Source organism: Leptidea sinapis, chromosome 44 (genome assembly GCF_905404315.1).
Source record: "Leptidea sinapis chromosome 44, ilLepSina1.1, whole genome shotgun sequence".
Classification (NCBI taxonomy): Eukaryota; Metazoa; Arthropoda; class Insecta; order Lepidoptera; family Pieridae; genus Leptidea; species Leptidea sinapis.
In genome coordinates this window covers 6690045-6706194 of record NC_066308.1, presented here as the reverse complement: position 1 = coordinate 6706194, position 16150 = coordinate 6690045, and the positions used below count along the sequence as shown (strand labels likewise).

Genomic DNA, 16150 nt, shown 5'->3' with positions numbered 1-16150 from the left:
TGATGTTAAATAACTTATTTTATGTTTTAGGTTTTGAAAAAAATATAGGAACTTGATTTGATAATATCGTCATGGATTATGCGAACTCAGGACAATATAAACATAATATAATAGTTAGCTTTCCGTTGCGAGTCCTTCCTGAGTGTTTGTATTCACATAGCTTCAATGTTGCCTTTGATTGATCGCCCTTCTTTTGACACACCCAAATATTTTACCAGATGCTTTCAAAGCAAATTAAATTTACACATTAAGTAAATATTTTATGGGAAAAAACAATGACTGAGCAGGTGGGCTAGAATGGATTGGTTACAGACACCATCAGGCAGTCACAATTTTTTTTTTGTTTATTAACGACATATTTGTCGTAATACTATACAATATTAATTCATGTGTCTTGCTAATTAGCTCGTAGATTGATCTCAATAAATTTGGACCATCCATCCTGTGCCATGCATCTGTTTTAAAGTAAGTTATTAACATTAACCCAATTTTCTATTTCAGCAATGTCAGCAAAAAGTATAATATTATCATGTTTATTTTGAATTAGATATGGCAAATCATTGACGTAAACCAGGAACAAAAAAGGTTCCAAGATTGAGCCCTGTGGTACACCTATTGATATGATGATTGATCTTATCCCTTTAACGTGTACTATTTGAATTATACTAAACAAATACGATTTTAATATATCTATAGAAACATCTCTAACCCCAATCCTTAGCGCAGTCCATCATAATGGGCAGATCATATCTATTATCATCAGGTAAACGGTCATAAAAGCCTATTTGTTGAAATACATATGTGTGATTGCAGAACTTCTTCTGTCAGAACGGCTTCTGTAGAACTGCATCTTTTAGTAGAAATTGCTACAGCATGTCTGTGAAAATATATAAATTGCCCAATGAATTGAAAGATTTACCTTTCAAAGTTTTTAAAAGAAGACTGCATCAGTGGTTAATAAATAAGTGCTTCTATAGTTTAAATGAATTTTTCAATCCAAAATGAATTAGTCTATTTGATAATAATATATGTAAATTAATATACTTTTATGACATTGAATTTGTTAGCATTATACATAGAATGAATTATTAAATTATTTACGTCTCATATTATATTTATTTTAAAATTTTAATTATATACATATTAATGATAGCATTGTGAAATCCGACATGTTTCGGTATAACAGTAGTAGTGTTTAGACAATTTTGTAACATATTTTGCATGTCAATTGACGAAACATATTGGATTATAAATAATATTATGTTAACATCTTAAGTAGGTACAATGTTTCCTGCAAATAAAAATTCATTACATTTCAAAAACGCAAAAATGTAGTTCAGATTAAATAATTAATGAAATGATGACACAACCAAATGTAAAAATTATTCTGAACATAATACGAGACAATGTTTTCATTTGTTTATCTTCTCTCCGATGAATAAATTTTACTCGCAAAGCTTCAAAGCTATTAAACTTCTGAAACGACCACGACGGTTCTTGTGGCGTGCGTCTTCGGAGACGAAACGAAATTTGATAACTCTCTCCCAGACGGCCTCATCATCATAATTCTTCTTGATATTAATTATAGCCCTATATAAAATATTACTTATTTCTTTTACCAGTGGGAGGCGCTTATTTCTGCCGTAAACCAGTTATATATAAGCATTATTGTGTTTCGGTCTGATGGGCGCCGTAGCTAGTGAAATTACTGTGCAAATGAGACTTAACATCTTATGTCTCGAGGTGACAAACGCAATTGTAGTGCCGCTCAGAACTTCTAGGTGTCTCAAGAATCCTGCACTGCATTTTAATGGGCAAGGCGTATCAATTACTAACAGCTGAACGTCCTGTCACGTCCCTTAATATCATAAAAAAAATGCCTATTATAGTAAGTATTTGGGGTTAGTCACCAACTAAAACTGAGATGTGCATTACTCTCTTTATCATCCATGCTTATATGATTTTGGTTTTCACTGTTATAGCTAGGAAGTGAGGGTTTAAAAATATTACAAACTAGCTTTTACCTGCGACTGCGTCCGCGTTGAATAGTTAGTAGGCAATATTTTATATCTTTTAGGATACTTTTCCAATAATACACGTACAAACTGCTCTTTCCACTGCTGGCAGCGCTGTTCTATGATACAGCGGATATCCCTTGTCATTGTGGACAGTCTCTTTAATAGTATTTCCCTGTGAACTTTAATCTCTTATTTCATCCCCATGTAGGTCAAAAATTCAAAAATGCTCGAACAAAATATGTTTATAAATTATTTCTTATCAAGTGCCTAAATACAAAGTTTCATGGTTTTATCTTCGATAATGACGAATTTCCATATAAACTGCCATCCCCTATTTCAACCCCTCCATTTATTTTTTTGCAATAAAAGGTAGCCTATGTCCTTTTTCAAGCTCTTTCAATTTCCTAATATGCAAATATTGGGGTTGAGCAGGTTATCAACTGTAAAGTAGATCCTGTAGATGAAGCCACAACCTGAGAGTTGAACTGAGCATACACGATTTTATAAACCATAAGTCAATCGAACGGTTGGCTCAGTTAGAAAGAGCACGCGCACGGAACGAGAGAGCTCGCGAGTTCGAGTCCCGCATCGTTCATATCTTTTTTATTTTTATTTGTGTACTGTTATAGTTCTAACAGTGTTAATTATATGTAGCCAAGAAAAGTGCTAATTAGTTGTAAGGTATCATAACTTACTAGTAATTCTGTAATTACATGCAGGTAAAGTATTTTTGCTGATTTGTCAACGTAGCGTCCACATGGACGATGTTGCGGCCAGTAGCTAGTTTCATCCAATTAGCGAAGTACCTGTTAGTATTTTTGGAGACACATCAATATAATTTAACAGAAATTTGGCCGCCTGATTTATTAATAGATAAGGAAGGCACATAATAATATTAAAAATTTCCTTTGTCCAGCAGTGGATGTATTCCGGCTGATGATGATGATGATTGGACATATGAATAGGGGTGCACTTAGGGGTATATATATATATATATATATATATATATATTGGTTTTTATGGTATTAACTATATTTATTTACTTATTTAAGGTATTAAACTAAACTACACCACTTGTTAAATTACTATATTAACAATTATTGTTCTAATGGTGAATAAGCGGATCTCTACTATTAGTTATAATGGTTAAAATGGTTACTCGGACCCGCCCCTGTAATGGTTATAGACGAACGGTTAATGGTAACTGGGACCGGCCTGATCAATGGTTAAACGCGTACTGGCTTACCAAAGCTAACAACAAGGTTATATGTAATTAATTGTATCTAATAAGCAATATTTGTAATTTAACTATGTTCAATAGATTTACTTCAAATAACATATATATATGTATATTATAATATCCGGATGTCATAAAGATATAGTTATAATTTTGCGAAATATGTTCTCCAGAAATTGTAGGAAATAAATTAATATGAAAGCGCACAATTTACTTTAATTACTGAGTCTAGAATTTCTCGTGATAAACACATCACATCCCAACAATTAATTACTCTTGAGAGAGATTGGAGATAAAAGCTGTCCTGAGGTTGTCGGGGGAGTTTAGATGTCACGCCGTATCTGTTTATTAAGTAAGTGATCTTTTTGAATGGGGATTATTTGATTTGATATGAAACTAAGAAATTTCCAAATTATGTTATTCAAAAAAGCATATATCTCTGATTATTATGAAACGTTATTATTATTATTATTCGATGAAGCTAGGCGTCATAAATAGAGCACGGCAATAGTTCAAGCCGGCCCACATTTTAGCGTTCTACAAAGCGAAGGTCCGGCCACACATGGAGTATTGCTGTCATCACAAGTCTATTGCACTCCAGTATCAGCTTGATCCATTTGACCGCCTGCTACGAAGAGTAACTTGAATTGTCGGGGACCCAGTGCTCTGTGAACTCCTGGATCACATGGCGTTGCGTAGAGAAGTCGCTTCATTCCTTAAGCGTTGTTTCCGGGACGATACGACATGGGTACCTTCAAAAAAAAGCGCGTACACCTTCCGGCCGGCAACACTCCTGTGATTCTTCTGGTGTTGCAAATAAATATAGGCGGCGATGATCACTTAACACCATGTGACCCGTAGGCTCGTTTGTCCTTCTTTTTCCATAAAAAAATACAATGAGCTATCTTTTAGAATGGGGATTATTTGAATTTTTTTATGGAATAGGAGGCCAAACGAGCGTACGGGTCACCTGGTGTTAAGTGATCACCGCCGCCCACATTCTCTTGCAACACCAGAGGAATCACAAGAGCGTTGCCGGCCTTAAAGGAAGGTGTACGCGCTTTTTTTGAAGGTACCCATGTCGTATCGTCCCGGAAACACCGCACAAGGAAGCTCATTCCACAGCTTTGTAGTACGAGGGAGAAAGCTTCTTGAAAACCGCACTGTGGAGGACCACCACACATCCAGATGGTGGATTGAATTGAATGAATTGATATGAAACTACGAAACTTCTAACTTTTGTTATTTAAAATACCAAATACCTCTGATTTTCCATTAAATAATTTTCTCTACTCCAAGAATTATCCGATAAATATTTAAAAAAAATGCTTGAGAATCAGAAAGGGAATGTGCAAATATTTGCTTTTTAAGAATCAGAAAGAAGAGGACATAAGGGTCGAATGATGGTATGTCATCACCACTAAACACTCGTAAGACCTACATTATAACAATAAATCGGGAAAAACTATTTTCGGTCTGGGGGCATGGCAGTGCTCCCGCCATTTCGAGCAAAAACAAGCGGCATGGCCGTACCAACCTTTTCTCGAAGCAGTTCAGGCCATTTCGACCCCCTTTAACCTTCGTTGTGGATAAAATTAGAAGCCAGTAAGGACACATTGTATAAACACGGTATATTTCCAATTTCAATCAATTTGAACCAGTAGTTTAGAATTTATAACTAGTCAAAGCAACTTACCGATCATCGGAAATCTAAGGCACTTCTAACAGACAAAGAATGTTCAAATTTAGAATACAATTATTGTTTAGTGTATAAATTAAGGAAAAACTAAAATATTGTACAATTTCGGTCCAGTTTTCTAGATATATCTACTGCAACAATAACTTTGAAATCCGATCTATTGTATATGAGATTACAAAGTTATTTTTGCAGTTGGTGTTTCCGTTGAAACCCCAAAGAGACATTAATGGGCTTTTAGAAAAACTGTAGCTGAAGCTTAATAAGTAGTACCAGAAAAGAAAAATAGGAAGATTACCTAACTGAGACAAACGAGATGCCATCAAAAACATAATTTTTATTTTTTGTGTATGATAGCGCAATAAATGAATATTGTGTTTATCCACTAATATAGGCTGGTTTTTATACTGATAAATAAATCAATTAGTGCGAAATAATTCCCAAACCATTCTAAAATATTCAAAATGCACGTTAATGTTCAAGTTTTCGCTTCTGCCAGCACTCCCATAGTGCAACCCGTACTTTTTCTCATAAGAAGAGCAAACAGGCAAAAATATCATGTGATGGGATGTGGTGCTGTTACCGCCCATGGACATCCATAACACCAGCGGTCAAGGGATACGTTGCCTTTAAGTTGGGAGTAATCATTTAGCTTTAAGGTTCGTCACCACTGTTTAAATTCGATAGTTTTCTAGAACGTAAATCTGCGGTGTGGTGAGTGCTTAAGCTGTTAAGCACTCACCACACCGCAGATTTACGTTTAGGGAAAAGTGTTACAAAAATAGACTTCTGTTGTAAATGAAAGTAACCTTATACTAAGTGTAAAGTAACCTTATACTAAGTATAATCTCCAGTTTCTTTTCTTATTTATTATTAAGTACAATAGCTAAGTAAGTACACCATTGTTTTAAAAGCCGCGCACATGTGACGCCTTATACAGGCGGCCATTACTGAACAACGGGTGCTCGTTCAGAATGTCACGTGTGGTGTATAAATGTTTTCTCCACAGAGCAGGAGTGTTACGGTTAGTAGCATATATACAGGCTGTACGGGGATGTACCTTAAATATTGTAGATGTAACATTTTACTGAAAGTAGAGTTTATTTTAATTTCAAAAACAATTTAAACTATAAAATAGATTTAGATTGAGATAAAATATTCACTTTAGCCTTAGATCATTTATATATCTAGGTAGACTATGACAGCTATGAAAGCGTCGAAACAAATTGAGTTTAGAACTAACCTCTTTTTGAACAATTCACGCACACTAAGACAAAGTCGCGTGTGTAAGACGTAGCTTGTCACGTACACTAAGCTAATATTCCTGGCCTGTTTTTATCGGTTGTCTAACAGCAAAGCTCTATCTTTTTTTTTTTTATTGAATAGGAGGACAAACGAGCGTACGGGTCACCTGGTGTTAATTGATCACCGCCGCCCACATTCTCTTGCAACACCAGAGGAATCACAAGAGCGTTGCCGGCCTTTAAGGAAGGTGTACGCGCTTTTTTTGAAGGTACCCATGTCGTATTGTCCCGGAAACACCGCACAAGGAAGCTCATTCCATAGCTTTGTAGTACGAGGGAGAAAGCTCCTTGTAAACCGCACTGTGGAGGACCGCCACACATCCAGATGGTGGGGATGAAATCCTAACTTGTGGCGTGTCGTGCGAAGGTGGAATTCGCAACGCATTGAATCAATACAGCGGCCTTTTTCGAGACATCTAGCTTTTTCAACACCTGGAATATCTTATAGATGCCCTTGTACCCAACGCCTCGACTTCTTTAAACTTCATTCACTAAAATCTCGTCGCAGCTACCTAGATTTATTATTTCTGCACAAAATAGTTAATAATAAAATCAATAATTCTGACCTTCAAGAATGCATATCCCTCTCAGTACCCTTTAAATACCCAAGACAGACGATATCCAAGATCTTTCACATTCCTTACTGCAGAACAAACATTGGACTCAACGCGGGGGCGTCAGGCTTTGTAGATTAAACAACGAAGTTAACTCAAAAAATTCAGAAATCGATATGTAAAAATTCTCGCACATCAAGCTAGCCTGTGACGTTTTTGTTTTTTCAAGTAGTATGTACCTATATCCTCTTCATTATAAAACCATATAAATTATATCCCTACTTTACATAAATTTTAGTACTTAAGACATTTTTGAGTGTATAAATCACACTGTTACCATTGAATGATGTGTTCATCTTTAATTGTTACATATATCAGAATTGTACCTAGCATAAGTTTATATAAATTTGTAATATATGTAATGTTGATGATCCAAATAAATAAATAAACATATAACTTGATAAATTTTAGGGTTGATTGCAAGTAGTAATGTAACTGTGTATCAGCCTAGCGAAACGCCCTAAGAAAAAAGTGATTCACTCGATTGTATGAAACGTGCAGTCATTGATAGATTGACAGATGACAGCTACAATCTTGTGAGAAATGTAAATAAAAAATGTAGTGGACATTTTAAGCAACTGTTCGCTTTGAAACTCAGCCGGATTATACATCGTAGCCAATCGCCATGCTGTAATTACTACTATTTCAAACTTATGTCAAATCACTGCACGTTTCATACTAAACTAAATTTAAATTTTTTTTTATGAAAATAACGGACGAGACGAGCAAGACGTTCAGCTGATGGTAATTGATACGCCTTGCTCATTACAATGCAGTGCCACTTAGGATTATTGAAAAACCCAAAAATTCTGAGCGGCTCTACAATTGCGCTCATCACCTTGAGACATACGATGTTAAGTCTCATTTGCTCAGTAATTTCACTAGCTACGGCACCCTATTAGTCAAATTAATAAGAACCTGCCCCTTAAAAATTCGATAACTTCTATACGATTGCTATAAATAATTTACTACAAAAATCTTCGAATATTCTATATGAACCGCCTCGTGATCCAGTAACGCAAACCAACCGAATGAACTTTACGATAAATTCCTTGATACTAAATTTTATATTTAAAATGTTAAACAAAAAACTTCATTAACATTTAAATATACAAAAGACTGTATCACAAAATATAAATTCAAGATAAAATATAAAAGTTTTCGCTTCGAAGCATACATTAGAGTATAGACGCTCGCTAGGGCGGAAGTTTTTAGAGACCGCTGGAATTGTGGAACGAAGACGAGAAAATTCTAATAGAATTCTTAAAATATTTGAATAAGAAGCTAAAGAATTATCTAGAACAATATCGTTACTTGGAAAGTGTGTCAGTCTCTATAGAGTTATTATATTATATACATGAAGTGTTGTAACGTTTAATAACGCGTTTTAATATAGGGATCGGTTGATTTATTATATTATTTTTTGAAGGTCACTGCTTGTGGCGGCGACATGGGACGGGTCGTCCCCTTTCCTAAAATATGGTCGATGCGACATGCTCGTGAACCGGCGATACTTGTTGTTGCAGGATCATCCAATTACCGCGAACACTGCTTCAGATTCTAAAAAGTTATAATATAAATTCTTTTCTGTTAATCGCTTATAAAATGCACGTAAAATGCCTTTTTTGTTTACGGCGTGTGTGGATGATGCAGCTACTGTACTCAATAACTTTTGTTTTGTATATATTTACATTTACTTTTATGATTTACTCGTGTAAGGCATTGACTATTTGACGTTTGAGTATGTTTGTTGCATCACTTTACATATTATATTGAAATCGAAATGATTTGTTAGACAACGAAAATATAAGTCTTGATTTAACAGAGTGGCAATGAATTTCTTGCTAATGAGATTCAATAAGATTGTTTTTTGACATTCGTGTCATTTTATTAATAAAGTGATTTTGATTTGATATTAAACAATGAAAAGAGATTCAGTGGCAAAATTGGTAGCACCGTTGAGCCTCATCACGGCTTCCCCTGTTCGATCCCTCCTCACCCCTATGTGTTACGAGTACTATGTATTCAGTTAAGTTTTCGAATTTGAATTCAAATTTAGTAATTGACATATTTTTATTCAAAATGTTATTTAAAATCACTTATTTAACGTCAAAAAACTACCACCTATTCGAAATAGCATGTCTCAGAACTGAGAAGAACGGGCGCAAGAAATTCAGCGAGCTTATTTTTTTTCCTTAATTTAGTAACAATATAGTGTAGTATCGTAAACAAAAATTATAATAAAATAGCCTGAGAGCTCCATTCCCAGTCTGAGGTTTCATTAAGGAAATCATTTATGTTGGGAATGAAGCGACCGCCCTCAGGCTATAAAATAATAAGTTGATTTGTACGATATTTCTTTTTTAACTATATTTTTTATGAAAACTAAAGAAGCCCGCGGAGTTTGTTACGCCCGTTCTTCTCAGGTCTGAGGCATACTTTTTGGAATGGGTGGTAGTTTAAGACTTTCAATAAGTGATATCACATCCTATTTTTGTTCATCCTAGTTATGATTGGTACAGCAGGCAGACACCAAAGAGGATGTAAATACTACATAATAAGAAGCGGGACTGTCTAAGTAAAAATTGAAATTCAGTTTAGTATGAAACGTGCAGTCATTTGACATAGTTTGAAATAGTAGTAATTGCAGTATCGCGATTGGCCACGAAGTGCAATCTGGCTGAGTTTGAAAGCGAACAGTAGCATAGACCGTAGTGGATTTCGACTATCTCCGTTTTTTACAAGATTATAGCCGTCACCTATCAATCTATGCCTGCACGTTTCATACAATCGAGTGAATCGTTTTTTTCTTAGAGAGTTTCGCTAGGCTTGTAGACACCTTCATAACTTAGGCCTTACGTTGTCTTTTGATGCGTCAGATTATTTTGTCACTAATATGAATAGATCAAATCTCACTTGGATCACCTGTTAAGAAATGGTAAAAAAGGGAATCAATATTTTTTATTTGTTAGCGATTGTAACGCGTAAATCTGTGTCTTGTGCCTATAATTAGTCTGGCCATAAATACTGTGACGTTTAAAAATAAACAAAATATTACATTTGAATTTGGAATCCATTTTTATATGATAGTTCGTAGAGTTTTCTCATTTGGCGCTAATACATTGTACAATATTTTGCGATATTAAAATGGAGTGGGGTGATTAACAGAACTGAATCGCTGTGATTGAATAACACAAAGTAGGTATGGAGCCAAATGCAATTTTTAAAACTCTCCATACGCTTGGTATTAGTAAAATGTTTGTATACCGGGCTATTAATAGGTACAATGAGACCTCCTCTGTTTGTGACAGAAAAATATCTGGCCGTCAACGTAGTGTTCGTGCCAAAAAGGTGGTCAAAGCTGGATAGGAAAGAATTCGAAGAAATCCTGACCGAAAGCAAAAGATTGTATCTCAGGAGATGAAGATAGCACCTAGAACCATTTCGCGTATTTTTAAAGATGACTTAGGACTTGCAGCCTATAAGAGACGTACTGGTCATTTCTTAACTGATAATTTAAAAAAGAATAAGGTAGTAAAATCGAAACAACTATTGAAGCTGTTGCGTACAGCTTCAGCAGTTATTGAGTTTATATATATTATGTGAGATTTTTTTTACAATTGAGCAACATTTTCACAACCAAAATGACCGTACTTATGCTCAAAGCTCTAAGAAAGCTCTCCAATTAGTCGGCAGAATGCAGCTTCGCCACTATCCGACTTCACTGATGGTTTGGTGGGGTATTAGCTATGAAAGACTGGCTAAGCCATTTTGTGAAAAAGGTATCAAAACATCGGTTCAAGATAGCATTCTTGAGAAGGTAGTGAAGCCCCTTGGCAACACCATGTTCAATAATCAAGAATGGTCCTGCCAGTAAGGCTTGGCGCCGGGTCGTTTGGAAACTTTTTGGCCTTCGTCAGAGCTGAAGACTGGCCGTCGTCTAGTTCCGATCTTAATCCGCTGGATTAGGATTTATGGTCAGTTTTAGAAACTACGGCTTGCTCTAAACGCCTTGATAATTTGGAGTCCCTAAAACAATCCGTACGATTCGCAGTGAAGAATTTTCCCATGGAAAGATTGCGTGCTTCTATTGGTAACTGGCCTCAAGGTTTAAAGGACTTTATTGCAGCCAATGGAGACCACTTCGAAAAGACGTAGACCTCTCCGGTAGGTAAGGGAATGTTATTTTTCCTAATGTCTATAACATTAAATGAACGGATTAAAATGGACGTATTACAGTTTTATTTTAATAATATTTAGAACTGCATAATCCAAGATTTATCATCCATCAGATAGGTACGTAAAAAATCAGCACAAAATATTGCGGTCACGCTAACACCGAGATAGCATAAAAAGTGTAGTATCGTAAATCAGTAGGAATTGAAACGTACCCCGGCGTCTCTCGGTCGTCGAGGCTGGGCGGGGCTGCAGGGCGCATGCGCGGGTCGAGGGGAGAGGAGGGGCAAAAGCCGCGCAGCCTCCGGGAGCCAGGCAGCACTCCGCTACCGCCCGCTGCCCGCATCGATTCCTCCCGCGAGAGAGCCGATAGCGTGCCTCAACCGCGACCCAACGCGCCCTGGCAACCGCGCGACCTCCGAGCGCTCGCGACCGCTCTCCAACCGCTACCAGAACGCTCAAACCCTCAGGTTACCGCGCTTACGTAATACCGTCACCTCATCTCATCTCCAGCTCCATTGTTGCATGACCTTCGTTTCCGATCATTATGTAAGGGTTAACTCAGACGTTGCCTTAGTATTGTTTCCCGCCTTAATCTATCTTCATTTAGCTTTAGTCTAGACACTCATTTAAACAATGTAGAGTTTTTTTTTAATTTCTCAGGACACTCGTCTATTATCCTGAAAGCCTCATCGAGATTATATCTCTAGTATCAATTTTATTTCAAAGAAATGAGTAGCTTAGCATTAAAAATAGGTTCATTAGTCCGCATTATAAATGAATTTTTTGATTTTCCTCATTTATTTTTACGCCAAAGTCTTGAAAACGTATAAATAAGTTGTAATTAAATAAACATCTATTTGTGATCTAAGCCAAAAATAAAATTTTCCAATATGAGGCATTTAAATACGAAAACTTAGAAAACGACAACACCTCCCCAATTTTAATATTTTTTTTTCTTTACGCTTTTAATAAAAATCTTAAAAGTCAGTTTAACTCCTAACCATATAAGGAGAAACAGTTTAAAAACCGATGAAGTATTGAAGAGTTTTTGGACTTTCTGATATGCGAAACCAATCATAGACAAAACATATAAGTACATAATTATTTTTATTAATTTTTAAGTTCAGAGATAATTTATGTTTCACTAACTTCAGCTTACGGTTTCGGCCGCTGTAACTTGTCTTCGCTCTCCCTTGTAAAACTCTTAAAAGTTTCGGCATAAAAAGGGGCTCTTAAGTACCTCAAAATTTTAAGAAGTCCAAACCAACAAATTAATATTAGAATTAATGATAAAGTTTTTCAGTTTCTTGGTTGACGATGACCATCAGCTATGAATCATTGATGCATAGTTATACTCCGATAGATGTCATAATATCATTTTATCTTTTATAGCTTACAGTATCTTCCACCTTTTTCTCTGACAAAAAAAGGAGTGACAATTTGAACATTAACGTGAATTTTATTTTGGAATGGTTAGGGAATAATTTCGCTCGAATTGCTTTATTTATCAGTATAAAAGTACTAGCATTTATGTGGTTAAATACAAAACACATTTATTGCGCTATCGTACACAAAAATGACAATTTATATTACATTAAAAAAATTAACACTTCGAAACTCTTACAATTATTTTACATATAAAAGTAATCTCTCAGAAAAATCAACTTTCATCCATAATTTCAACGACTGTATTACGAATTTTCGCTCAGGTCACGTGTCCTGACGCGAGTTTAACATTTTATACCCATCCCAAGAAAAGTGCTAAACTCCGTGTATACTTTTTGGAATGAAACGAACTAAAGAACTTTTCTAGAAAGAAATCCTAGTTTCAGTAAGAGCTTAAACCAGTTAATCAACCAACCAATATATTCATTCATATAATAATATAATTAAATTAGTTGCTGACGAAATCAAATTTAACTCATTCATTGCACTTATTAGTCTATGCCTTGTAATAGTACACCAAAGGCTCGGTTACACTGATCTCATTAATTCAAAATGACTTAACAATAGACATCTATATAGAAAATATGAAATTTAGCTTGTGTCTGTTTAAGTTTAATAAAAAACGGCTTACCTCCACCGCGTTGAGGTTCCCTTTGTTAACGCCAATATTGAAAGAGGATTTGGGAGCTGTATTAAAGTTTAAAACTCAGCAACAGAGATTAATCTTACTTGACTTATGACGAGATACAAGATACCTAAATTCCCGAACTTATTTGATATTTCAACACAACATTATGAAGATTGACAATGAGAAAGTTTGGCGAAGTTTACCAAACGAAATTTTATTTAGCTGTCCATAATCGACATCTATGTTAAAAGCTTAGATTAAGGATTGGTCTCCGCTGCGCTCCAAGTAGACTAAGAAAAATAGCTCTTTTATTACGGCATCTATTAGATGCTTGTGTGCGTCTTGACACTCAATGGCATCTTTCAAATTTTGTAAAATACGCTTCGTGTTATTTTATATTGAAATGATTAAAATACAAATTACTTGCTTGTGATCCCAGTGTCTTTCTTATTTCTTGTAGTATTTATTTTTACAAAGTTTTACTACGCAGCCCGGCAATTTAGTTTCAATTATTAGCAAAATTAACCAGAACTGGCTCGAGTATGCCCACTTGGGCGTAGTATTAGTTGCCGCACTTTGCGCAGCGAAGACCAATCCTTAATCTATGGTTAAAAGGCTTAAATGGCAGTTGTTTTCTCAAAATTGATTCTTCGAACTTCCTTCTTCATGTTACATAAGTATGAAAAACGCATAATCTATTACTTAACTAAAGTTTATATTATAGATTCAGTTCAGTATTTCTTGCAACATTTCTGAGCCTTAGTTATAAAAGGCCTAATGTTTGTAAGTCAATTTATCAGTTACATAAATTGAATAGCTTTTACCTACGACTTCGTCCACGTTGAATAGTTACTTTGAACCATTTTTTATTTTTATTTTTTCGGTTACTTTTCAAATAATCCACATACAAACTGCTCTTTCTGCTCTTCTATGATACAGCGCATATCCCTTGTCATTGTGGACAGCCTCTTTAATAGTATTTCCCTGTGAACTATAATCTCCTATTTCTTTCCCATGTAGGTCAAAGTTTCAAAAATGCTCGAAATTATTTCTTATCAAGTGCCCAAATACAAAGTTTCATGGTTTTATCTTCGATTATGACGAATTTCCATACAAACTGTAATCCCCTATTTCCATTCATTTTCCATTTATTTTTTTGTAATAAAAGTAGCCTATGTCCTTTTTTCAAGCTCTTGTCTATATCTGTAATAATTTTTTATCAAAATCGGTTCGGTGGTTTAGGCGTGAAAGCGTACCAAACAAACTTACATTCACATGTATTTTATTGATATTTGATGTGTCTCTTGAACCTTTTAAGGTTGTACAACAATCACTATCGTTGTATAGATCTCGTAAAGTGTTTTTTTAATTATTTTTAACGTGTTAATATAATCTCTCGGTTATAAATTATCAGAATCATCGTTCGTTTTGGATATCAATATAATATTATTATACATTATACAGAATAATTATATTAAATATCGTAAAGAAATTTTCTTTAAATCGAAACGATAAAAAGTGTTTAGGTACAGTGACAATATAAAATATTGAAAATAGTTTACCAGTGGGAGGCTCCTTTGCACAGGAAGCCGGCTAGATTATGGGTTCCACAACGGCGCCTATTTCTGCCGTGAAGCAGTAATGTGTAAACATTACTGTGTTTCGGTCTGAAGGGCGCCGTAGCTAATGAAATTACTGGGCAAATGAGACTTAATATCTTATGTCTCAAGGTGACGAGCGCAATTGTAGTACCGCTCAGAATTTTTGAGTCTTTCAAGAATCCTGAGCGACACTGCATTGTAATGGCCAGGGCGTTGCAATTACCATCATCTGAACGTCCTGTCCGTCTCGTCCCTTATTGTTATAAAAAAAAAATACCAAGAAACTGTATGACATGGATAACCTAGTTCCTACAAATATTTATTATCTAATATAAATCTCAAATAAACTATATTAAATAAGTAATGATGACTAAATTGATATTTACCTTTGACGACAAGAATCGCAAACAAGAAGCAGGTTTTTCTCTTTAATATATCCGTGTTTGATGTTTTCTACAATGGTTGGTTCTAGGACAGTTTTGTGAATGAAAGTAAATATAGTGTCGGTTATTTTGTCAATTATTAGTCATTGCTTGACTTTAGGGTTGCCAGTGCCTAGATATTTTTTTGTAGAAAATAACAATAAAATTATAAACTCTTAGGAGTAAACTTTTTGTTTTCTTAACTAGCCAAGGATAAAGTGTCAATATTTTACACAAATTCATAGAACAATCCATTTCATAATATCTTATAATATATATACATCCAGTCTCCTGATGTTTGTTTCCAGTGAACTCGTAAAATAATGAACGGATTTAAATGGGGATTACTTTATGGAGTGCAGTTTAGTCCAACTTGAGAGATAGGATAGTTTTAATTTCGATTTGGGACACATAATTATTTTTAATTCCAGTATTTGTTTTGTATGTACATATTTTCTATGATCGTATTTATTGACGCACGGTTTGACAGTTCTGCTGTGAAACAATTTCATTATAATAACAGGGAGCTCATTTTACGAAATATTTCATGATGTTATTAAATATTATTGAGAAATTCATAAAAAACAGTATTTTATTATTGTCCAGAACATCGTCTGTCATATCAGCTTGTAATTATCAATATATAATTTTACCACACCAAATTCAACGATATCGCGCTTTTTTTTTTAAATACTTATTTATTAATCACTATTCATTCGCTTATTATATTTTACACTTGACAACCCTACTTCTCCGTCATCGTTCATTATTATAGTGCTGGAGAGCGGTTGATGAGTGTCAAACTGTTTTCGGGTACAGTGATGAAAGGCTGTGCTTGCTTAATTTGGTGATTACCGTTGACGGGTGATACCGCGATGTCATCGGAAAAGGAAAAGATGGCTTCGGACGCAAAATCTCCATCGAAAAAGAGCAACTGTGCTTCGCCAGGGAAAAAAGGTTTGGATCTATACACAATACACACAACTTATTCTTTTTAATTTTTTA

General features: G+C 35.0%; 1 protein-coding gene across 3 annotated transcripts in view; it reads left to right on the top strand.

Moving 5' to 3' along the window:
* The window catches only part of LOC126977221 (solute carrier family 12 member 4), a 477718-nt gene that overhangs the window by 396955 nt on the left and 64613 nt on the right, over positions 1-16150 (top strand). Inside the window, exons 1-2 of one of the 3 annotated variants that reach the window (XM_050825934.1) lie at positions 11377-11515; positions 15965-16102. The exons of the other annotated variants lie outside the window; for them this stretch is intronic. Of the exons in view, the coding sequence (XP_050681891.1) occupies positions 16021-16102 (82 nt within the window). The 5' untranslated portion in view covers positions 11377-11515; positions 15965-16020. Of the gene's footprint in view, positions 1-11376; positions 11516-15964; positions 16103-16150 lie in introns of those variants that run through there. 3 annotated transcript variants of the gene reach the window in all.